The 23,706-nt window shown below is 53.7% G+C and overlaps 7 protein-coding genes across 7 annotated transcripts; 4 read left to right on the plus strand and 3 right to left on the minus strand.

Moving 5' to 3' along the window:
- Positions 1-4,198: 4,198 nt before the first annotated feature.
- Positions 4,199-4,984, minus strand: CLUP02_12223 (uncharacterized protein; the record flags this gene model as incomplete). The annotated part of the gene is made up of 4 exons (XM_049291187.1): positions 4,199-4,303; positions 4,355-4,468; positions 4,527-4,649; positions 4,748-4,984. 4 exons carry the CDS (start codon positions 4,982-4,984, stop codon positions 4,199-4,201), a joined length of 579 nt encoding a protein of 192 aa, XP_049148332.1.
- A 99-nt stretch (positions 4,985-5,083) lies between these two features.
- Positions 5,084-7,497, plus strand: CLUP02_12224 (uncharacterized protein; the record flags this gene model as incomplete). The annotated part of the gene is made up of 8 exons (XM_049291188.1): positions 5,084-5,205; positions 5,285-5,313; positions 5,502-5,736; positions 5,795-6,067; positions 6,163-6,381; positions 6,453-6,606; positions 6,645-6,937; positions 7,242-7,497. 8 exons carry the CDS (start codon positions 5,084-5,086, stop codon positions 7,495-7,497), a joined length of 1,581 nt encoding a protein of 526 aa, XP_049148333.1.
- Positions 7,498-10,296: 2,799 nt separating this feature from the next.
- CLUP02_12225 (uncharacterized protein) lies at positions 10,297-14,161 on the plus strand (the record flags this gene model as incomplete). The annotated part of the gene is made up of 12 exons (XM_049291189.1): positions 10,297-11,280; positions 11,480-12,034; positions 12,104-12,128; positions 12,204-12,402; positions 12,493-12,534; positions 13,007-13,056; positions 13,123-13,205; positions 13,280-13,327; positions 13,392-13,428; positions 13,540-13,870; positions 13,928-13,987; positions 14,104-14,161. The coding sequence occupies 12 exons, from the start codon at positions 10,297-10,299 to the stop codon at positions 14,159-14,161; spliced, it is 2,472 nt and encodes an 823-aa protein (XP_049148334.1).
- Positions 14,162-14,238: 77 nt separating this feature from the next.
- Positions 14,239-19,648, minus strand: CLUP02_12226 (exonuclease; the record flags this gene model as incomplete). The annotated part of the gene is made up of 7 exons (XM_049291190.1): positions 14,239-16,005; positions 16,065-16,259; positions 16,312-16,711; positions 16,796-16,982; positions 17,040-19,233; positions 19,292-19,469; positions 19,596-19,648. The coding sequence occupies 7 exons, from the start codon at positions 19,646-19,648 to the stop codon at positions 14,239-14,241; spliced, it is 4,974 nt and encodes a 1,657-aa protein (XP_049148335.1).
- Positions 19,649-19,674: 26 nt separating this feature from the next.
- On the plus strand, positions 19,675-21,037 carry CLUP02_12227 (uncharacterized protein; the record flags this gene model as incomplete). The annotated part of the gene is made up of 6 exons (XM_049291191.1): positions 19,675-19,853; positions 19,909-19,959; positions 20,043-20,215; positions 20,298-20,649; positions 20,703-20,926; positions 20,979-21,037. The coding sequence occupies 6 exons, from the start codon at positions 19,675-19,677 to the stop codon at positions 21,035-21,037; spliced, it is 1,038 nt and encodes a 345-aa protein (XP_049148336.1).
- Positions 21,038-21,322: 285 nt separating this feature from the next.
- CLUP02_12228 (MYND finger) lies at positions 21,323-23,113 on the minus strand (the record flags this gene model as incomplete). Its single annotated transcript, XM_049291192.1, has 3 exons — positions 21,323-22,236; positions 22,303-22,486; positions 22,556-23,113. The coding sequence occupies 3 exons, from the start codon at positions 23,111-23,113 to the stop codon at positions 21,323-21,325; spliced, it is 1,656 nt and encodes a 551-aa protein (XP_049148337.1).
- Positions 23,114-23,152: 39 nt separating this feature from the next.
- CLUP02_12229 (uncharacterized protein) lies at positions 23,153-23,669 on the plus strand (the record flags this gene model as incomplete). Its single annotated transcript, XM_049291193.1, has 3 exons — positions 23,153-23,205; positions 23,289-23,543; positions 23,603-23,669. 3 exons carry the CDS (start codon positions 23,153-23,155, stop codon positions 23,667-23,669), a joined length of 375 nt encoding a protein of 124 aa, XP_049148338.1.
- Between the last annotated feature and the right edge of the window lie 37 nt (positions 23,670-23,706).

The following is a 23,706-nucleotide window of genomic DNA, read 5'->3' on the forward strand; positions in this document are numbered from 1 at the left end:
TCGCCGCGAGGAAAGAAATGAAATGATCGACAGTATTCGCCAAAATAAAGAAAGAGCTCGGGGCTTGCCTGCTTGTTGACGAACCCCTATCTCGGTATTCCCGTTTGGATTACATGGTCCAAGATCTTGGAGTTCCACCAAGAGCACTTACCTGGACAAGTCTCGTTGGCAGCACATTTGTCTACCAAAGATGCTCGGTCTGGAAGGGAACTGCCCTGTGCTGGCTAGAGGGAACCTTGTCCACAGCTCCTTGCTCAACCAGCCTTGCCAGAATTTTGGGATCAATCACGAACCACGATCGAGTGCAGCACTGCAGCGGCCTGCCATGCTCAGGTGGCCCGAGTTTTACGATACTTTGCGTCGGAACCCCCACATTGGAACTAGCAAGAGCCTTGTGGGATACTTTCGGCAAAAGAATCGTTCAATACCCATGGCACCACGGCTAATGGATAGCGCTTGTCACAGCTGCGCCGATCTCACATTGCCCTTCATTGTGAAACTCACGCCGGATCAACCTTTAAAGAATTGCAGACTGGCAGCGGCTTTCCTGCCTGTGTGGCAAGCCACGAGCATAACTGACAGCATGGTAATACAGTCAAGTAAACGATGCTAACAGTTCAATCCCGCTCAGCGACGCGCGATGGGAAGAACAACTCAACCGAGCGAGACAACCCCCAATCGAAAGGCCATGGTAATTACGGTGCGATACAGTATCCGTAATGGCCTTGCAACGGGACATCTTTCCGGACATAGGGATAATCACCATTCAACTACCCTTTCCCAGACGGCGGCCGTCCCTTACGAAATCCCATGTCTTGACTGACTCAAATGCATCACCCATTTGCGGCCCCAAATATGCTTGAGATTACATTTACATTGACTTCTAGGCAATACCGATCACTGGGTTTACTTCAAGGGGCAAGCAAATAACGCATGGAACATATGAGGAATTGCGACACTCCGCTCAAGTTGATTCTTTGATCATCTCTGCAGCCGTTCGACCTTTTACTACAGGGATCGCGTCTGCTCAGCATTATCAAAGTCGAAGGCTCAGCCACACAGCAAGACACAAGACCGAGTTAGATGCCTAGCTCCCTTGCGGTGCACCCTATCCATTTTTTATTCCCACACAGAACAGAACGCATCGACATTCGAGTCAAGTCCCCAGAAGAACATCCACTAACCTAGGAGGAGCACTCCATAAGAAAGAGATGCGAAAGACCACCACACGGTATCCGTAGACCAGCAAGCGTCAAGACTTTACACCACACAGCTCATGTTCAGAGCGTCAGGCTCTCAGCAATGTTAGATAATCTCCGCCAAGAACCTCGCAGCTTCGGTCTGTTGTTGTACGGGTACTGGAATTGCCCGCTCTGTTTATTCCGAATACCTACGGAGTACTACTCAAACGCCTCACAGAACCTTGCTCGCGCTTCAAAAGACCCCAATCTGCATTGCAGGCCGGCCCTTGCAACCCGCTCTCTCCGGGATGCGGCAGCTTGCACATCATCATTAAACGTAAAAGAGTGGGTTTCTGTTAGTCGTCCCACGTGGAGGCTCGATGAAGGGAACCCGGCGGCGCCATGTCTAGGCGTGCATATCTCTCAACCCAGAAGGGAAAAGAATGAGACAAGCAAGACAAGTTAGCCGCTGGAGACATGACAGTTGAAGCTGGCCCAATGGAGTTCGTCTGCCAATGCAGTCATGGGCGTGTACGTACCTGCATTGCTCCGTACGAGGCGCTTCGCGTTCGCTCATCTATCGACACACCATCAGTTCATACGGCACAGCGGCCTTGCGAGCTCTGGTATCTGGACTCCTTACTCAGACACTGTGTGAACCACACGTTCCCTTGAGGACGAGGGTGCGGGGCTGGGCCTCAGGGTTGGTGGGCAAAGGCTCTATGCGTTGCCTTTCCGCCCGTGTGACGGCCCATCGGTTCCTCAGATTTGTGTGCCACGTTTCTCCCACCTGCCAGTGTAGGATCTCCGCTGGCGTTCGCTTTGAGTGAGCCCATTGGGTGGTTTATCAACTCCCGGGGTACAGCCCACCGGCAAGACCATCATACGTAGTACGTCCACACGAATGCAACCCACCGGACCAAGCTCGCAAGCATCCAGTCTCGGTACAATATCGATTGTCAGCATGCTTGCCTCTTCAACAGCAAAGCAAGAATCTACTCTTAGGTGGCAGACGAGGCCACATCTACAATCCCAGAGTCAGAGAGTGCTGTTGTTGCGAAGGGCTCCAAGAAGTCTCCACGGGGGCAGTTCCCAAATGTTTCTGATGCTGTAGAGACTTTGACCGACTCTTGTCAGATAGCTATCCAAAACCCACTTACTCCGTGCAAAGCGAGCCTCGTCTAGGGACCCGACGGTTTCTAATTGACTCGCAAACAATAGAGACGAACCAGTATATACGCATCGGTCTGCCCGTGGCGTGTTTGCTGCAATAGCGAGATGCACCGTACTGTTATAACAAAGGGTCCGTCACTGGCACGATTACATCTCTTGCTGATACCACTGATTTTGCCGCTTCCCCAGAGAAACGAGGACGACAATCCCCCGCACCCCGAAAGCAATCCATTCGCCGCCTCCACACACCGTTTGAGTATGGGTATATTGGTATGCAACTACACAGTGGCTTCTTGCACTCAACGTTGAGATGGTAGAGGGCTCTGCGCCTTCTGCTAGACCGCAAAACAGTTTACAGTCCAGTACACTGCGTAGCGACTCAGTGAATGCTCACAGTAAATGCCGACTGGCGTCAGGGTCGCCCCTGGGAGGGATCGGACGGGCAATGCGAGGCCTTGTTCAAGCAATCTATCTGCACTGTATTTCGCCGACACAGAGCCGTCCATGGACCCCTGTGCCTCGCAAGACAGGATCACTGTGTCGGTCAAGGTCCGTTTTCGTCCAGATGGGATCGTTGCAGCGGAGACATCTACCGATTGAGAAGATCGTCATACCTTACCAAAAGCACCATGCTTCGACTTTCGCTACAATCCAGAGAGATTTTGGTTCGGAATAGGAAACTTTGCTCTTGAGGTTTCATGAGTCCAGTCAGGCAGTCTGAGGGTTCTCGAGTCCTCTTACATGTCGTCCAGTATTCGCACTGCTGATTGAGCATTGGGAAACCAAAAAACACCACGTCTTCTTCTGTGCCATATTGAGACAGCCACTCTTGGGCATGTAGCTTGTCTCGCGCTGCCATTTGCAGAACGAAAAATCCGAGCAAGAAAGAGACAATAACAATAATAAACAACAATGACGCAGCTGGCATTCAAGCAGATTCAGTCGAATAATGATACCATCTCCGTCAGAAGCAGCATACCAGTGAGCTCAAATACTCTCGGAGACTAACGAGAGCCTCTGTGAGCAAGCAAATAAGATAGGCGACTTCACTTCCTAGCCGAGGCCTGATACGATTACTCAAATCGAGTGCATCTCAGTCACGTTTTGACAGGGTATTAGCGACCCAATACGGCATCAATCGCTTGACGAGATCGGCATCTGTGCTACCACAAATAGAGGACATTCACACGCCTGAGATCTGACGCCGCCGCGCACTGGCGCTGCTTGTGTCATCCTCGTCACAATCAATTCAGCTGTGACTACTCATTCCTGCGAATGTCGAGGGTTCAGCTGCCCTGATGGTTTCCTGGATTCAGTCGAGTCGTCCTTCCCTTGAATGTATGATTCGAGCTCGCCGATCAACGGCGAGTCATTGCATAGACACTCTGAGCTACCTATGCCATCAACTCGCAACCTCGCACGAGACCCACGGTGAGGGGCTTCAGATTCGATAGTAACGATCTTCAGTTGTCTCGAATAGGCCAGCTGCAATACATTGCTCGAGGAGCACCTCGCTAGTGCCGGCGACCCTCGTCCGGTACGTATACAGAGAGCATCGAAAGTCCAACGTATGCCATGCACCTAGCCACTTTGAGGGCAATGATGGCTCTGCGTTGCACTGCAGCCTCACAACGCCAACAGTCCTCAAGCTCCTCTTGGGTGTTGATCGAGTTCCGGCTATTGGACGTCATGATATCTCCGGTATCCCTTGCTTCTTCCCCCTCGCATCGTCGTCAATTATTGCTACAATAACCTTTCATCGCACAGCAGCTTGACGAATACGTCTTTGTTGGCTCATCAACTTCGACTCCTTTCAGCAGGCTACTCTAACATCACTGACATTCTCAGCTCACGTTCGCTGGCTTTGGTTCTGCACAGACTTGACTAAACGGGTCGCCATTGAATGTCTGGCAAACCTGATACCGGCCTACATCGTCTTGGGGGAACAACTATCCTAACCAACAACAGTTGACACTTGGTGAATCAGACGCAGTGCTCACCTGTTCGTCTGCAGAGCCATCAGGTTGACTAGACTCAAATTCCAAAGGCTGAACCTGGCGTTTCCAGTCGTCGACCAGAGTCTGAGCGACTCCCAACGCCTTTTCGGTCACGGCCTATGCAGCGTCACCTCGGCTAGCCTTTGCCCCAGAACAGGGGCCCGAGTGCAAAGACGGAGGAGGTCTCGTTGTGGGTGAGGACCGGCCAGTGATCTGGTAAGGCCGAAGCCGACACAGGAATTCTGTTCTTGCGAGTTGCCTGCAAATTGTACTCGGCCTCTGGGTCAGATCGGTATATCTACGCCTATGTCGCATCCAAATTTAACGGTTGGCCACCAGGCTCGTGGCTACGACAGGAGAACCATTCCACATATGATTCGATTTCCGGTCACTTACATTCCTCGAGGTCACTTCATCTGACCCACGGCCGTAGCTACACATGGTACCATATCGCCAACAAGGACGTTTCCTAGCCGAACGCTGCAAGGCTAAGCCAACAAACGTGTGTGAAACTGCGAAATTCGGGCTTTTGTCCGCCACATGCACGGAATAGCTGTTGTGACCAGGCACCGTCGTACTGAGAAAGTTCAGATGACGAGTTCTTGTACCGATACGTGATACATTTCTCTCCATCTAAGCTTCAAGCTTTCACCCCATACAACGTACTGTCCCTAAGCGATTCTCGGACGGCACCCGCACGGTGGCTCGGTCTGCTCAGAGTTGGTTTGAGTGATGGCCAGGACTCTATTCTTCCCTCGAATATCCTCGGAGGCCCCATCCTACAGGCAAATCGAGCCCCAGTCCCGCAGCAAACCATCGATTGAGAGGGCGAGAAAAGCACCAGTTGATTGCTCGTGAAGGCGCCGTACACGCCGTCAACGGCTTTTAGCTCTTGCGGCTATCGGACGATGTCTCACGCACAGTCACAAACAGCAACGATGGACAAACGGTCAAAACATGGCGTGATGCTTAACTTTTACTTCCACGCGAACCAGGCATGCGGACCTCTTTGGATTTCATTTGGGAACATAACCCTATCCTATTATTGGGGTCGATCCCGTGAAGTATTCGTTGAAGATAGCAACCACTAGAGGGGGACCGTTGAACTGCTCAGCTTGAGGGAGGTGGTCGCAACTTTGTGGTTGTCTAGGCCTGATGATCTACACCAGGAAGGTTTACCCTTGCTGGCACAGAGCAGCGAATGATCCTGGCGCTCATTTGATGGGGGGATCTTTGACGGTCGCCGCCACTACGGATACGCAAGTACTGTGTAGGTGCTGCGTCGGCGGCTGGATGACGAAACAGGGGCAGCCAGGACAGCGAAACAAGTCTATTCTGGCCTTCGATTCATGCTATCTGAAGGAGCTTCTTCTTGCTGATTCGTCGTGGGTTCGGCGACCAGGAATACAGCTGTCTCGAAGAGCTGCATGCCGCCCTCGTAAGCAACGAATCATATTCTGGGCAGAAAGAAGCAGGTGATGGGGGCCAAGAGCTTCATCCCCGCAAAGCATCTTCCGACGCAAGCAGTCTACGAGATCTAGATCCCTACGAGCTGGGAAGAAATACAGGCAGATACGAGTTCGACTTTAGTTCATCGATCGTCGACCCATGTATCGGTATCTGTATCTTTCACACTGATAATTCCGCCAAGGCCTTTTCCCAGGCACCCAAGCCTTCGTTGAGCCTTGTCTCTTACATACAATCAGGTGCGGCACGGTGCGGGTACGAGATCTACTAGTCGTAGGTCGAGGAAGTTATCACTTAGACTCGAGGGGTACACCCAAGCGAGGTCTTTTCTTTTTGCTTTACAGCTTGCTTGACACGAGACGGTCTCTACGCTTTGACCGAGAGATCTTGTTTTTTTTCCGACCTGTCAACGACACCGTCTGGGTCAGCTTGGCCCTAGTAGGCAAGGATGGGACAAGGCAGAATGATCTATCATTCACTCTACGGAGTACGTGTCTGCCCGAGGAGACGATGGACGATGCAACAGGGTTGTCTCTCGACTGTTTGGTTTTTGGGGAAGGCGTGTGAGTGCATCTCAATGTGCACTGGACCGCCACAGCTCACATATTGGCAGAGGTGTCTGAGACATTGCAAGCTGTGCGACGAAAACCTGTTTGCGGCGGTTTGCTCTCTTCCTCGTGGCGTGGTGTGCGTCCGCCGGCTACCCGCATCAAAGCAGTCTAGATTTCGCGTCCCAGTTGGCGCCCTTCCCCGGCCCTCCTCTGGCCGGTAACGAGGGAGGGTTTCTCGTGGAGGGGTCGTTCCCACCCACACCATCGGTATCCAGACAAATGTTTCCCGAGAGGTTCACTTGATGGGTGATCATGGGTACCGGCATGGGTTTCGGGGCGTGGATCGGCTACTGGGGCCAATCTCGAGGGGCCGGCCGCGGCCCTGGGAGAGAGAGAGAGAGAGAGATTTCGCCTGCCGCGGTGCCACGACAATGGGGGTTCACCTGAGTCCCAGATGGCACAAGGACCTCCCGACGGATCCTTTCATTTGCTCTGTAGCGGCGTTTGTGCGACCATGGACGATCCAGAGGCACGCGAGGGCGGGAGATTGGCGATCAGTAGACCAGCAGTCCCCAAGATAAAAAAATAAAAAAAGAAGAAAGCGGTTTGCCATGCTCCCCCTTTGAAGCAAACAGCCTGTACAACCAGCGCGATGGGGGGGGGGGGGGGGGGGCGCCCCCCCGGGGGACAGAAGGAAGCCCCCCCCCCCCCCCCCCCCCCCCCCACCCCCCCCCCCCCCGCGCCCCCCTCCCCGTTTTCCCCCCCCCCCCCCCCCCCCCCCCCCCCCCCCCGCGCCCCCCCCGCGCACGCCCCCCCCCCCCCCCACCCTCTTCAACACCCCCCCCCCACACCCAATTCCTCCCCCGTCCGAGGGTCCGTTCTCGACTTTTCCCCGCCTTGCCGCCCATGTCCGGGCACTCGGTCCGGGTCCGCGAGGACAAGCCTCAGCCGATAATCATCATTTTAAACTACCTGGTCCTGCTGTCACGGACGACTCTCACGATGGGGTGGCATGTTGTGGGAAACCCATTTGAAGATTTCTCTCCCTCAGGATCCACGGTTGGAACTATTTTCAGGCGGCACGGGAAAACAGAGAGGGCTGAGAAGGATGGCGTCCCCGAGCGATGAGTGCTTGCGATAAACCCGCTTTGTTTTTGGAAACAACTCATGCGGGATCAAGTTGGACGTCGTGGCTTACGGTGGGCTTGCCCGACCCAGAGGCAAGGGAGCTCGCAGACGATCTGTTGACTCTTCCCCTTTTCCCATCCATCGTCATCATCACTCTCACTTCTCGGCCTGTGTGTGTTGCACAACGCTACGCAGCTCCCCTTCGGGTCGTTTTGTGTCCCAGCCACCCGGGGAGAAGAAAAGTGTAGGTATATCGAGCACTCTCTCTGTCTCTATCTCTCGCTTTTGCACACCGTTTTGTTGGCTTACCCACCCCATCAAACACAGCGCCACGGGTGTCCGTCCCCCTTTTCCCAATCTTCAATGTACGGCTACCTACCTGTTCAAGCTAATGTAGGAGTAAGTATGGGCGGGGTTGCACCTTTGGGCGGCAGCTAGAGTAGTGTAGCAACTATGCATCTTTTTCTTGCCATCTTGATCAATCCTTCGAGCCTGGGCCCCCGCCGCATCCTCCGTTGTTTGATGGATTACCTAGGTACTTACCTACTCTGGGCGTACGAAACCTCCTCAATTGTACGTACGGTAGGCCCCGTTGCGCCGCATGCGGGAACCGGACTCCTCCTCCTTCGCGCTGTCTGTTTGAGGAAACCATTCACGGATACTTTGATCCTAGAGCGGTCGGTGGCGGGAGCGGTCGGCCAAGCGCGAAAGGAAAGGTTTAGGAAAGGCACGGATAAGCGTGGGATTTAAAAGCGAGATGGTGGCTTGAGGCTTATTTTCTTTCTTAGATCTGACAGGATCTGGCTGCGCTCGTGCGGAGCAGCTCTCTCTCTCTCTATCTCGCGCGCGCGCGCCTAACTCGATCTTGGGGTTTTAGTCTTCTCCTTGGAAATGTAAGGTCGTCAGAGGGGGAAGGAGGGGTGGTGTATAGGGTGATGGGGTAGTCTAGGGCGCGGGTGACGGAGAATAGAGGTGGACCGGCGCACAACGCCTCAAACGACGGGGGTGGAGGAAACAGGTTCCTTGGTGAAGATTGCCTCTGGTGATTACAACGAAGTCGAAAAGAGAGAGCGGTGCTAATAACGGATTGTTTTCCGAACGCGTTGGAGAGATCTACGCCTCCTAAGTTTTATTCTCGCGATCGGCATCGGCGCTGGCGAGGTGTGTAACAATCGAGGACTGGCTGAAGCTCGAGGCTGAAGCTGAGGTTGTCCGGTGGTGATGGAGGGTTGGTCGGGACCCGGCGGTTTGGCTCACGGATGAGGGGAGGAATCAACTTTGACGGCGAGCCCGTGGCGAGGGGGTGTTGTTCTCTTTCCCCTTCAACGGTGCGGTTAATTGAGTGAGTAAGTGGGAGCTAAACGTGGTCTAGAGGTCTCGATGCAGTGAGCTGCTCCTGGTTCTAGGGTGTTGACCATGGTGATCTTTTGGAGAAAGGCGTCCGCGAAGTGTGTTAATGCGAGGAGAGGAGGCGGCGGTCGGTCAGTCGGTCTGGAGCTCCATTGTGTAGCGGTGTCCGGGAAGGAAGGGGGCTGGATCTCGTGTACGACCTGAAAACAGCTTTTGGTGGTTCGGATCGTGAGAGGAGGCGAGGACTCTCGGGCCGCGAGACGTCATCCAGCTTCCTATTGTTGGGACCATGATCTGCATATCACTTCTACTTTTTATTGTAGTACGTGTGCGTGTTTCCCGCGCGGGCAAAGATCTCGTGGCTAAAGGAGTGAAAAGGTGGGAGAGGGACGGATGGCGGCCAGGCGTGGCCCGCGTGGGATAATGTCTCTGTTGCAAGCAGACGGGATGACGAGGATCTTTCTTGGACGATAACGGAATACCATCGCAGCTTGACCGCGGCTGAAAAGGCTCTAGTATTGCCTGGAACGGGTAATCCCCCTCTTCGACAAGAACGAAGAGCAGGGATGTGCACTCCGGAAGGAGTTATGCGAATCGCTTGATGCCGGTGACTCACTGAAAGGGCGAAGGTCTCGCCCTGTTCTATTTTTTAATCCACGTTCGATGGTTGTGACGGCTTTTTCTCGCTCCCTCATGTGACTTTATCAGACCACGCACTTTCGAGCGGACGCCATGAGGTTATCTAGAAAGGCATCTACTTCCGCAAACGGATGGCTTTTGAGAGCAAGAGAGAGAAGGGTGGGCTAGGAAGGCTGCTGTGAGAGAAGCCGAGACCAAGCTGCTGGGACAGAAGGTGGCGCCTCTGAATCATTGTTGGCATGGCAGGCGAGAAAAGTCATGCATTCCATTTGCTCATGTTTGTTATGCCATGTGGCATCATTAAAATTGAAGTGAGGGCCGGGGAAAGGTGTACATAATAGAGTGGGTGGTAATGGGACGCCGTAGACGCGGAGCCGGTAATGGGCTGCGGAGTTTCGGAAAGCTTCATTGCGGAGTTTCGGATTGGCTGGGCGCGAAACCGACCGTCAGACGGCCGTAGTGTGGGGCCGCAGCTAGCGGACTTTTGTGCTTACGCGGAGCGGAGTTTGACGCCTGCTCCGCAACTTCATCCCACATTCCCACCGGTCTCGAACGGGGGTCGAACAACCATTCGCTTCTCTCCGAGAAACCTGGACGTCTTGCAGAGAGTACCTTACACTGTCACTAGATCAGCGGACGCAACGCAGCCCCCGACGAGGATCAAACCGCGTAAGCTGACTGCCTTGAATCCCTTTCTGAAAGGCACGAGATACAGACAGAGAGAGGGATACGAGAGAGGATTTCGAATCGTGATATCGCATAATTCCACTCTCACCACTTTTTCCATTTTTCCTCTGTTCCCCTTTCCCCATGGTCAATCGGATCCAGCTGGCCGTGCCGACCCATCTATTATCCGCCGCCGCCACTGCTCCTGTCTCTTCCCCTTCTCTCCACAACCCAAGACCCGACGCTGCCGCAGAAGCAGTAGCAGCAGAACAAGAAACAGTAGCTGGTCATCAGACCCAGCAATCGCAACCGCATCCGCAGCAGCAGCAGCAGAACACAAAGAGGAAAGAAATGTCCGCCGAAGGCCTGAAAACGATGAGTGATCTGGCGGACGCGGCGGACAAGTCCCGCCAGAAGAGCTGCAACGCCTGCGTCCGGAGCAAGCGCCGCTGCGACAAGCGGACCCCGCGCTGCACCCGCTGTAGCGAGAAGAACTTTTCGTGCGTGTACCAGAACCTGCCGCCCGCCTCTGCCAATGGAAATGGTAATGGTGGTAGTGGTGGTGTTGGAGTTGGAAGCCTCGGCGGCCGGGGCGACTCCTCTTCCTCCGCCGGGGGTATGATCAGTAACCCAGACGACACCCTCCAGGCCATGGACATCGAGGAGGACTGCGGTAACATCAACGATGACCTTCCTCCCTTTGACTTTAACACACTCACCGATCATCATCTCCAACACCAACAACATCAACAACATCATCATCACCAACCTCAGCTCCAGCAGCAGCCCACGCCCGCGTCGTCGTCATCCTACCTCGACGGCGGTCTACCGACAATAGTGATGACGGAGGACATCCACAGCGGCATCGGCAGCGGCAACAACAGCGGGAGCAACATCGACAACGCCACGTCGGTGCCGTCGACGTCGTCGCTGAACCTCGACTTGAATGCCGCCAACGCGCCGTTCGACTTCAACTCGGTCATGGATTTCCTGAACGCGGACCCGACGGCCGGCGGCGAGCTCCAGCTTTGGGAGACGCCGTTGACGCCCATCGTTCAGAAGACTATGCTGCCTGAGATTAACCAGCTGAGTCCGTGTGACTGGGAAAACGAGATGGGGGAGGCATGTGTAAGTTTATGAAGCTCTTCTTATTTGTTGTGGTTCTTATATCTCACATAACCTCACTGCTCTTCATGTACATCTCCCTTGATACGTTCTTTCGTGCTCGTTTTCCGTCAGAGCCACATTTCTCTTTCCTTTTCTCTCTTCGTCACCAGCCCTACCTCACACATGTCCGCGGGATGAAATACTCACGCCAGCTTCACAGGGCGGCTTCCAACCATGGCAAATCCACGAACCAAACTCCCGCATCGGCCACCTCGTCAATGTTGTCAAGAACATGCACGTCGTATTCGCCCAGACCAAGCAGACCCCCTTCCTCCACCGGCACCTCTACCGCGGCGTCCGCGAGACGCCCAGGCCCCTGATGGCGGCCTACACCGCCATCTCGGCGCACGTGGGCATGACGGAGTCCAATAAGGACTGGGTGATCCGCGCCCTCTGCGAGGGCGCCAATGAGATTCTCAAAAGCGGTGGTGGCAGTAGCACTGTCAACGCCAAGGACTCCTCGACGACGACGACGACAGCAGCAGCGGGGAGCAACATCACGGGCCACGAGAAGCTCGCGAGGGCGCAGGCCCTGTTCCTGATTCAAACGGTGCGGTGCTTTGATGGCGACATAGCGCTACGGGCGCAGGCGGAGCGGGACATGGGCGTCTTCGAGAAGTGGTTAAAGGACCTCGAGGGGTTGAGGGACAACTTTGACGAGGTTCATCTGCTAGACGACGGCGCGTTGCGCGGGAGGCCGCCGCGGTCCTGGGAGGTGTGGATTTTTAACGAGTGTGTGCGGCGGACGGTATTGATGGGGTATGTGTTTACGAGCATGTATCAGATGCTCAAGAGTGCTGGTGATTTTGGTAAGGCTCCCATTTTCTTTCTTCATGCCCGCCGCCCCTTTTTTTCCCTTTGCAATCAATACTGACTGTCTCAAGATCCTGACCTCGGTCCGTGGCTGATCCCGCACCGCTGGACCTTCTCGAGGCACCTCTGGGACGCTCAGTCTTCGCCGGCTTTCTTCACTGCGTGGCGCGAAAAGCCCATGTTTTTGGTCAACAGTTTCTTCGTGCAGGGCGTCGCCAAGATAATGCGGCCGGCAGATGTAGACGATTTCGCGAGAATGTTTCTCACCATGTGAGTATTGTCCCTATTGCATCCCGGTGTCTTTCTGGTGGAGAAGGTGATGAGATTACGACGGGAGGCTAATCTGCTCGGTGACGGTAGGAATGTTGGTGTTGAGGAGATGAAGCATTTTATGCTCGAAGTGTAAGACATGTTGGGTCACTTTTAGAGTGGTGTTTGATTAGGTTTGGAAGCGTACGGTACTATCTCTAGGCTCTACGTCCTTATTTGTATGACGAAGGAGACACTCGGTGGGCTTTACTGCGCAGGTTATATTGATGATATAGGAGTTTGGGAGAATTGGTATAGCGATTTATTTACCGCTGTTTGGCACTTTCCTGTGGGTCATTCTCGTCAGTCTTAAGAAGACCCAGACGCTCACTACTTCATACCTTAACGGGCCTGGACAGTAGCCCACATATTTAAATGTCGTTCAATGAACCAATGATCATTACTACGGCTGATCAGGGTCATTCCAACTTTAACTTATCTTCTCAATGCAATACGTAACCCCGGGACTGGGCGAGTAAAGTATATTGAGCTGAACCATCAGCAGCGCTCAGCGGCTACATCAGAGAGGTATTCCGTAGCTATCAGTCTTCTGACCATACGGTAGAGAGGCACGGGCAGTTGTTCAGTCGGACACGTTGCCAGGCTTCTCAAAGGGTTGCCGGAATCTAATTCTGTTCGGGGGTAACTTGATTGCACTATATTCACCCTCATGATCTTCAGGCATGTTTCTCTCTTCCGATGCTGAACGTATGTCAGGAATTCAAAGACACCGACTGTCTGAGGCATACACAATGAGGTCCATGGTACGTCACGAAAACTTTGAAAGCGAAAAGACAAACAGAAAGGTTCACGGCCTATAAAAAAAGGCTGAAACCAGAAAGACAAAGTAAGATTCATTGAATACAAGAAGAAGGCAACATTGCAAGTGTGAATGGTCTCCATTATGTAGTATAGACGAGTGTCGGTGTCAAGTGTCGACTTTCATCTAGTATCTCGCAGATGTATTCACCATCCACGTTCAACCCAGTCACCAATACCAACATGAATAGAGCCAGGCACGTATTAAACGAGCCAAATTTGCGAGATAGGTTGTTCGAAAAGTATCATTACCAACATAGTCCATCACTCAGCATCCAGCTCCAATCCAAAACATAATCACCCAGCATAACCAAATCTCCAAGATCTCCTCCGCCGGATTTCTCACATCCATAAAATCCATACCAAAGCATTTCGATTTCTCAAAGTTCAAAGCAAACATGTCAGGCAAGAAGACAACCCCCATCTACTACCACGATCCCACCAACCCCCCTTGGCAGGATCCGGCCAAGTGCAAAGGCACCCTGAGCCACGGAGGCACCAAGGCCAACAACTGGGGAGGCGCCTCTGGGGGCAGTAGCGGCGGAGGCAGCAGCAGCAACAGCGGTGGCGGCAGCGGTGGTGGCAACAACAGCGGCGGAGGGACCAAGAAGTGATGGATAGGAGCGCAGTGTCCAGTCAGTTTGAGGTTGAGGTCACAGTTGTCAAGAAGAGGTTCCAAAGCCCTGAATAGTAGTCGCATTGACAGCAGTCTCAAGATACCCCCTTGGTTAGAATCGATCTTTTTACGAGTACTATGCGCTGAAGTATTACTGGCGACATGATTTGGCCAATTTCACAGTGTGATGGGAAACCCCACAATCCATGCAAAAAATAATGTTACAGCCAGATGGATGTTCTCGTCAAAGGCGTCGTCTCATTCATTCTTTTCCACCCGCTATAATGCTACATCCCAGTCCTCGAGGTAGCCCTATTTTGTCTGTTTGATGAGAGTATTATGCAACCGAATCCAGAAACACTCTAAAAGTCGAACTCGCCCCTAAAGATCTCGGGATCTACACCCGCAACTGTCTTCTCGGCCAGATCCCGGCGACCCATCTGGGTAAACACTCTCCTCAGGGTATCGTACAGGGTCGTGCTCCGGTTCTGCGCCGTCATGCGGTCAATCTGCTCGTCGAGCTGCGCCGTGTTGGCGCCGCCCCTGGAGCCCTCGCCACCGCCTAAAATCTCGTACGCCATGTTGCGGCCGCTCTTCTCGATGGCCTTATGCATGTTCAGCGCGGCGAGGAAGTGCGAGGCCGCCTCGGCGTGGCACCCGATGTTGATGCAGCTGACACCCAGGTTGTAACGCGCGCGGACAAAGTTGGGGTGGATGCTCAGCGCCTTCTCGTACGCCGCGATGGCCTCCTCGGAGCGGCCCGAGTTGGCGAGGGTGGCGCCCAGACGGTTCCAGAGCAGGTGCAGCTGTTCCTGCTGGTTCGAAGCCCCGAGTTCCGAGGAGTGGAGGGCGGCCGTGAAGCAGTCGACGGCCTTGTCGTACTCCTCGGCGCCGTAGAAGAGGACGCCCAGACCAACCTGAACGTCGGGGTCCATGTGTTCGCCGTCCGGGCTGAGCTGTGCCGCCTTGATGAACAGTCCGGTAACCTTGTCATGCAGTTGCTGCCGGTCAGTGAAGCCCATCTCCGCCATGGGATGCAAGTCAGTCGGTGCGATAATCTGCGGGTATTTGACGGAAAGCCACCGCTCGAGTGTGCGGTAGGCAGTGCTGTCGTAGCCCTCGTTGGTATACGAGACAGCCAGGCCCATGAGGGCGGCGAGGTTGTTGGGATCTTGCTTGAGTGCCTGCTCAAGCGCGCGAATAGCCGCCGTCTCCTTCTCGTTTTGTGCCTGCGCCGAGCCAAGGTACACCCACGCCTCGGTATGCTGCGGGTTTTGCTGGACTGCAGCTTCGAACGCGAGAGCCGCTAGTGAGAGGTTTCCCCCCTCGCGCATGATGCGGACACCCTCCTCGAATGCGTTCTTCTCCTCGCTGAAAAAATTGTCCTCTTCAAAGAGATAGTTCTCGATGACGGGATCGCCGAGTCTGCCCCAGTCGCCGTTCATGCCGGTGAAATCTGGACCCCAGTCCTCGCTGTCGAATTTGTCGAAAGTCGAATCGTCGACCATGCCTCTTGCTGCAGCAGTTTCAGCCTGGATTCCTTTCCATATTGATTCGAAGTCGCCAAAACCTGTCTCACTCTGCATTGCCCTGTCCATTTCGTCCAGTTCAGGCTCCGCAGCCTTAGCCTCTTGCTCCTCCTTCTCCTGCAACTCCATCTGGGCGAACTGTTCCTCCCACTTGTTGTCGTCAAGCTCTACTAGCTTTCCCTTTCCCTTGGCGTCCTCTTGTTGTTGTTGCATCGGTTGCTGGTACATGGGTTGAAACGTGGGCTGGCCCATCATGCTGTTGTATCCCATTCCCATGCCCATACCCATACCCATACCCATACCCATGCCCATTCTTGGCTGTTGAGCCATTTGGCCCGGCATGGGACTTGCCCTCGCCGATGAAGGCTGCTGGTTCATCTGTCTGAAGCGCGCAAAATCTTCGGGGCTGAACTGGGTTCCGGGGGGCTGTTGGAATGCCGACTCCATGGCGGCTTGGTTCTGGAAGTCACCAGCCCACGTCGGTGATGTTGAGTTCGCGCGGAGGTGGACTCCCTGGTTCGGATCGATTCGGACAGCGCCGTTTTGCATGGGGAGCTCTTGCTGGAGACCTGGGGCTTTGTTAAGGAAACCGTTCATCATCTGTTAGGACCGGTTAGTTCAAAGGTGTCCGTGACTTTGGCAGTCCGTTGTATGCGTACCTCATCCTGCGGGGTGCTTGCGCCGGCGCTTCGGAAGCCACCGGCAAGCGCATTAGGGCCCCTTTGCACCAGTCTGTCTCTCTGAAGAGTCTTGTCATCTTGGACATGCTTTTGGAATTGGCTGAGGGGGTTGCCGGAGGTCGAGCATTCTGCGCCACCCATAAATGACATTGTGAAGGGTAGGAAGCCGGGCTTCTCGATTCGATATTGTGGCAACCGTAATGGAAATGTATATAGTGAAGGTTACACTAGAAGCTTGGGAAAGGTCAATTTCTAGAGAGCTCGGGTAAAAGTTGGTTGGGCTTGAGTTGGTAGACAGGTGGGATGTGACTGGTTTGTAATTCAGCCAACCTCGAGCGGCTGCGTCTCCGAGAAGATACCGAGGCAGGCCGGCGGGGGGCTGAGGCGCGGCACACGGTTGATATCTTTCTCCGCAGCCGGAGGCGGGGTAACCAATCAGGTCATCAAAGGTGAGAGAAAACGACAGTGGGGTGAGCGCTGACCCCAGTTCGTTTGGAGCTCTGGACTCCGAACCGCGCATGTGAGTGGCGCATGGGTGTACAAGAAACATGTCACTGCTGGGCTTCAACATCTTTATGCTCCTCTTTAGGCAATTTAATCCGACAACCGCGATGTAGATAGCCGGCCTTCAACAATAATATCATCAGCTATCTTGACTGGACCCTGATGGATCTCTTTTCTGTCAGTTCACTGTCTCCTTACCTTCGCACTCTTCATCGAATAACAAGGCACCATTTTCTCTCAGCTGCCCGTAGTTTTCTATGTCATAACCTAAGCTATGGGTATCATGTACGAATGCTCGTTCGTGAGTCCTCCGTCTGCGGACCATGTTCAATCCTCCAGATAGATCTATAGAAAGCCATGTGGCGTTCTTGTTTTGCAAGAGGCGCAGTGGCTCTGTGGTCATGAGCCCTCCTGGTGACTATTTCACCCCAATGAAGCCGATACTCTGACGAGCCTTAATAACAGCGCGTCGGAGAGCCTGCTCCTCCTCATCCGTCCATTTGACGGACAGTTGATCCCACTTCTTTCCGGGGGTGTTATACTCTCTCTTCCACTGCGTGTGTATGGCCTGAAGCCTGCTCATCTCGCGAGGATCCCCAGAGCCAGTGTACACAATGAAAGCCGTGCAGGGCGGAAGGCTCTCGTGGATAGCTTGAAGAGAGACTGACAGACGGGCCAAGCACTGTTCAAGAGGTGATCCGCCGAGCTTTCCTTGGAACTGAGTCTTGTCCAAAGGAGGAGGGCCGCCGTCGCTGCTGGCACTTTCGACCCGATTCTTGTTCCACCACCCTTGCAACGCCTCGAGCTCTCGCATCCGACCCCAAACGAAGTCGACACCACCACCGGGGATCTCCAGTCCATCAGGATCTCCCTTCACAGCACGGATGACGCCGTTGACAACGTCCGCATCGGACTTGCAGCCTATTTGATAGGTTGCTCCAGCACCCGGGCCCTTAGACGGCTCGCCCCAATCTACAGCAGCGCTTGTCTTTCCGGTAACCAAGCCGCCTGCATCTCCGCCCTGTGCCTTGTAAGCGGTCCCGGCTCTTGCTAGCCGCCGGAATAAGTTCTCGCCTTGAGAATCGGACGCGCCCCACAACTTGCCCTTTTCGCACTTTTGTCTGACGAGATCAAGGCAGGCGCGGGAGTCTTCGATGGGATTGTGTCCATTGGCACCACCTTTTTGGATTTCGCGGTTGACATACTTCTGAGTAAGCCACTTCAATGACGCCTTCAGAGGGGGCCCTCTAGGATGGGGGTAGATTAATGAGGTATCGACAATGAAAGGGTGTGAGAATCGCAGGGCCTTCAAGTCAGACTCGAGCGAGTGTCCAATCAGGATCGTCCGCGGAGTGACGAGCTCAACCAACTTCTGTTGGATATCCTTCAAGGTGGTCGTGACTGGCTTCAGCATCTCCTCGGTGATGCCGGAAAATCGGGTGACGTAGTCGATAATGGGCTTTTCTGGCTTCACCAGTTCGTCCATGATGAGCTCGCCCGACCAAGATATGACGCTGATGCGGGTAAGTGAGTATTCGTTCTCTCCTGTCATGCACATCTCGCAATCCAAGGCGAGACATTCTCGACCAGCGGTCACGCTACCGCTTTCGATCTCCGCCTCAGGCACCTCGCCGTCTTCGAGCTTGTCAACTTTAGAGATTGCCCATCCTTCGGGAACCTTGAAGGCCGCTTTCCTCTCCTCGTTCTCGATGAGTGCTGGGTGGATGAGATGGCCAGCAGTCTCGAGCTCTTCGAGTGATGCGAGGAACTCGGTAATACGGGTTCGCTCATTCTTCCATCCCGAAGGCTCTCTTGCCGGTTTAGGGCCCTTTCTGTCGTCCTTGTTCTTAGGCATCGGTGCCGTCAAAAACGTTCCCATGGGTGAGTGAAGCTTCATGTACTTGTCGTCACCAGGTGCCTTGACAGGCCATAAGTGGGGGAACATTTTGGCAAATCCCTGCAGCGCAACCGGCAGCTGGTCTGCAGTAAGAGCTCGTGGGTAGTAATCGTCGGGCGTCGTTTCCGTCCGGTCCTGGTTCCTAGCTGGGCCAGATGTGTAATTGTCAAAATTCACCCCCTCCTTGAACATGGCCTCCTCCAATCCAGGCACCATCAACACAACAATCTTTCTGAAGTTTGGTCGGTGAGAGACAGAAACCCAGTTCGGGCCCGTTCCATCAGCGAATATGTACAAGACAAGGTCGCGAAGCATAGCAAGGTTGATCTTGGAAAACAGCTTTGCGCTCGTGGAGAAGGTAATTGCGGGATAGTTGTTGGAGCCCTCGCGGGGGACCTTCTTGCGTTTCTTGCTGGATCGCTCGACTTTGGTCCATCCTTCGTCATCATCGCCAGGAGCACTTCTCTTCAAGCTGCCACTACTTTGAGTATTCGAGGAACTCTCCCGAGAACTGTTTTCGCCATTTCCTGTCTCGGCTTCGGCAGTCGCTTCGTCCATCTGGGAGGTTATTACGGGGACATCATCGGAGGCGACAATGGCACCCTCTCCGCCTTCGTCGCGATTTCTACGGCGCTTCCCCATGATGTCTCTCGTCCAATTACTGCCGATGGTAATTGGCAGAGGTTCAGGAGGTCCAGTGTCGGTGGCGGTAGATCGAATTGCGCTGCGGTGGATAGTCGAGGCGTGCTTGTAGGTGTGTTGGGGTGAATTTTCAAATGGTAGCTCAGAAAAAAAGTTCCCTGACATGGAAAGCACAAATGCGACCGTTGATTCCCATTGTTAGGTGGTTTTGCGGGGCGAGCCAATCGGCTGGGTGTGTGATAAGATAAGCGTCAACTGTCAGGGACCCCCGGCCTCGAGCTCCTTCCCAGTCGACAGGGACTGAAATGAGGTAGGCACGAGCAGGCAAATAGCAAGATTGCCTGTCGCATTCTGTCGCAGTGTCACTCTACCTTGCCATGAGGTACCCTTCGTCCTTCGCCGTGATGCAATGGGAAGCAACCTTTCCTATATGTCGTCCATCATACAATCTCGGAGTCAACAGCTACCAAACATATACTCTTGTCGTCGCGAAAGCCTCGAGTTCAAAGATCCGTGCCATCGCAAATCAGTTGAGCCTTCCCCAAAATGGAAGTCATCCAGTGCAAGTGCGCAAGCTGTCAAGCAATATTGGCAACTTTCTTCAATTTATGGACTCAGATTGGGAAATCTTATACCAGTCCTACGATTGAGGCCCAAGGCAATACTCAGATGATCGCCAAGGAACCCACGAGAATTGGTGAAGCAGGATACCTCGTTGCCGAGTGGTAAAGGACCGTTCACCTTTTTTTCTTTGTGAATCGGCAGACTGATCTCTCGCAGCGAGCTTCAAGATGTCGCTTGCGCCAAATGTGATAACGTCATCGGCCTCATGTGTCTAAGTAGCCCAGTCAATCATGTGCTTCACGAGTAGGTCGACCTCGCGACTCGACTATACCCCTACTCACCCAAGGTAGCTCGCAAATACTTCTCAGAAAGACAACTATCGTGTTTCTCAAGAAGAATGGCAAGCCGGTCGAGCTCAATGTGCGCCACACATTGAAGCTCCGGAATGACTCTCGCCCCGGATCGTACCCGGCAAACGATCATTTCAATCCCGATTCTGGTAAGGTTTTGGGCCTGGGCATGAGTCGCCAAACTCCAAGAACACCGCTTTCTCTTTGCTTGCGAGTAGATCTCGATGCGCAGCGGGAGAGCATTGACAGAAATAGATACTGCCGGTTTCCAAGTCGTGTCCCAATTCGACAGCGCTGTTTTGCGCATCGAAAAGGAGATGGCAAAGCTCAACTCGACTCTAGGTCAACTTCAGAGTGACTTCGATCTTCACAAAGCTGACTTGAAGTCTGTTAAGATCGAAGTATCCAGTGGGGAGTTCTCGACACAAAACAGTTTCAAGCTGTCTCGATTGGAGAGCCAGGTTCGGACCGCAAACGCTGCCATATCTGAGATGAAGAAGCTCTCCGAAGAAGTTAATAGGGAGGATGTTGAGCTCCGAAACGATCTCCTAATCTCGCGAGAAGATTACAAGCAGCTCGAAAACGTAACCTGGGCCTACAAGCGGATGTGACAAAATCGAATGCAACCGTGAAAAACATCCTCGACATGAACATTGGCAGTGCCAAGGAAACAGCCCTTTTACAAATTGAGTTGAGGCAGCTGAGACAGATGATGGACCAGGACCGCAAAGAGAAAGTCGACCTGTCAAAGCAGCAAATACCGTTACGGGAATTGGATATCTTGACCAGCAACATGACCAAGATTGAAGCTCGGGCAAGTCAAGTGGAGACATTGCAGATGGAGTTTGATCTCTTCAAGAGCAGGATACAGCGTCTGGAGGCGAGTGCAGAGCATCTCTCTCAACCTCGCGAAAATTACAACTCGCTCCAATTCAGCAATCCAAGAGCACGGCCACATCTGGCCCATCGAACAATACCTATCCAATAACGAATGACTTGCATCAAGAAGCACCTGCCAAGGTTTCCAGCGAAGCCACTTCAGCCTCACTCAAAGTTCTGCAACCTACGAGTCGCAAACGAAGGGCACCAGCAGAGAAAGTGGCTGGAGCTGGTGAAGGTAACAAAAGCCCAAGACTCACCAGGTCGGGTGCCAGTGACAAGAGGAGTATCAAGAAGCCGAGGGCTTCTTTACCCACGGACTGCAAGTTTTGACACTCCTATAGGCAGCTCAGTGATCAAGAAAGAACTTTTGTATTCAACTTTGATCTCGTTCAGGGGTATCAATTAGCGGACAAATCGCGGTCCTCGCCTAGGTCCACCTCCAACACAGCTTTTCCGAGCTCAGACAACGCCTTGAGCGGCTCTACCAGAGCGTACCGGAAGAACTGGTCCATTCCCTTTGGATCCATGATCCAGGCGTTGATCAGGCTGTTCTCCCTGTCTCGGCCCGGAAGGCTCTCGATCTCAGCAATCATCCATCTGATCATACTAACATCGTCCCAGTGGACCTTTGACGTCCGATCCTTGTACGCATTGATCAAGGACAAAACCATCTGGCACATTGACACTTGGTCGAGATCCACCAATACTCTGACGCCGGCGGCCGAGAACTTCTTCTTCGCAGCCATGTCCCTCGCCAGCTTTACCAGCTTTTCCGGTTCAGGCGCTGTGTGAGATAGCTCGTTGGCAATGGCGGTGAGACCCCTTATTCTCTCGTTGTGAAAGGGGATGGGATGCTTGTACGGTTCGATCTCGTACGCCACTAAGCAGGCAATGGCCAAGGCGCATTCGTGATTGCCCCGGGTTTTCCCATAATAGACTGCCGCCTTGTCCAAGAGCTGAGCAAAGGGCTCAATGGCCCATCGACCATTCTCGGTAAACCACGAGGCCGATTTGTACGCCTTCCTCAGCCACTTGTGCTTTGCTGTCGGTTCTGTGTGACGGACTTGCGCCGTATATATCTCTAAAAGCTTTTTGACTTCAATGGCTTGCCGCAATCTGTCTTTGTCGGCCACCTGAGGGTGTTGGAATCTCTCGATATCAGGTGTTGCACTCAGCTCATTCAGCTTAGCAACTCTCGGATCCTTCTGGGCGACCTGATACTCGTCCAGGTCTTCGATACACTTGAAGCACTTGCAATCAAAGTAATACGATCTCAGGCTTTCATGTCTTTTGCTCTTTGGATGCGTTTCATCTGTAATCGCTTAGCTGATGTCCTTTCATGAGACGGTCCTGAAGGCGGCTTAATACGACAACTTACCGATGTAAGATATTTCGACCTCATCCCCGGGCTCGATGAAAGCCATTGCGCGGAGTGAGGCTGACCTGCCATCGAATTGGACCATGGCATTAGGGCTGCATGAGTGATTCATCATGGCCAGTGTTGTGTCCAAGTAAATGCCATCAGTCTCATCCTCTGAAACACTAAAAGCATTCGTTTGAATCTGAAAGCACTATCAGCATACACAGGATCTACTCGGCTCGGAGAAAAGATATTATAGGGCACCACACACCTTGCACAGAACCTGAAAAGCACTCTCCAGCAAGTCAACCGAAGCTTCATCGCCACCCAGACACATCACAACCCCACGCGCCTGAAGCTGCAACTTGACCATCTCTCTGCCCTGCCACGACTCCACATTGCCCTCCAGCTCCTCAAACTTCTCCATCACCTTGGGCCGTAGCATGACCTGCGCCGCCGACCGGACCGGCGTCGGCACCCAGTTCGGCTGGTCCGCTGGCTTGGTCTTGTGAAGCCTCTGAATCGCCTTGCACTCGAACTTGTGTACTACAGACCAGTTGGCGCGCTGGCAAGCCGGTCCGCAGTAGGCCACCGTCTTACATCCCGTGCATGCGCGGAGCTTCTCTGTGACCGGAGTGTCTTCCTGCTGCTGTTTGAGGCAGTGGCTGCAGAACTCCAGCGCGCGCGGGCCTGGGGGGAGCACGACGGCCGGGTTGTTGAACCGGGCCATGATGTCTCCCGGCTCGAAGCGGCGTGCCGCGTGGACGGAGCGACCCTTGGCGCCACCTCTCTCGCCGCGTACCTCTATGCCACTGCTTAATTCTGTCATAGTGAAGGCTGCTCCCCGTTGGTCCAGAAGATTTCAGAAATGTCATCCAAAACTACCGAGAAACCTCTTCGATATGTTGCCCAATCCCTTGGGTAGGAATACAGGGCAAGAGAGATATCTGTATGCGCCACACTTGCATGTGGCTAATGCAAGGTACAACAGGGGAATAATCAAGGATCGACAGCTATGAAAAAAAGCTGGAGAAGCTCACCGACTTTCTCTGCTTCGGGGGTCTTGTGTGTGTGGAAGCGCGGCAGTCGTGGCAGTGCAGCTTTTTGTGCTTGTTCAACTGGGCTGCCGCAACTGTTCAGATGGAACTTCACCGAAAGCTCCTAGGGCCCCACCATCACCGCTCGGGCACGGACCTGCTTTCCTCCCACCTTTCAACCCCGCCTCGTCCCTACTCCATCCCACCAACTCCCGCCTTTCTGTTCACGGCCTTTTTCCTCAGCCTCACACGAGCATATACACATCTCGACCTCACAACAGCCCCAACTCATCTTCCTATCCCAGGTTTCTTCTCAAGTCTCAAACGAAACGCGTCATATCGCCTTAACAAACCCTCCCTAACGCATCGACGTTTCGCGCGCGCG

This window comes from Colletotrichum lupini, chromosome 6 (genome assembly GCF_023278565.1).
Source record: "Colletotrichum lupini chromosome 6, complete sequence".
Classification (NCBI taxonomy): domain Eukaryota; kingdom Fungi; phylum Ascomycota; class Sordariomycetes; order Glomerellales; family Glomerellaceae; genus Colletotrichum; species Colletotrichum lupini.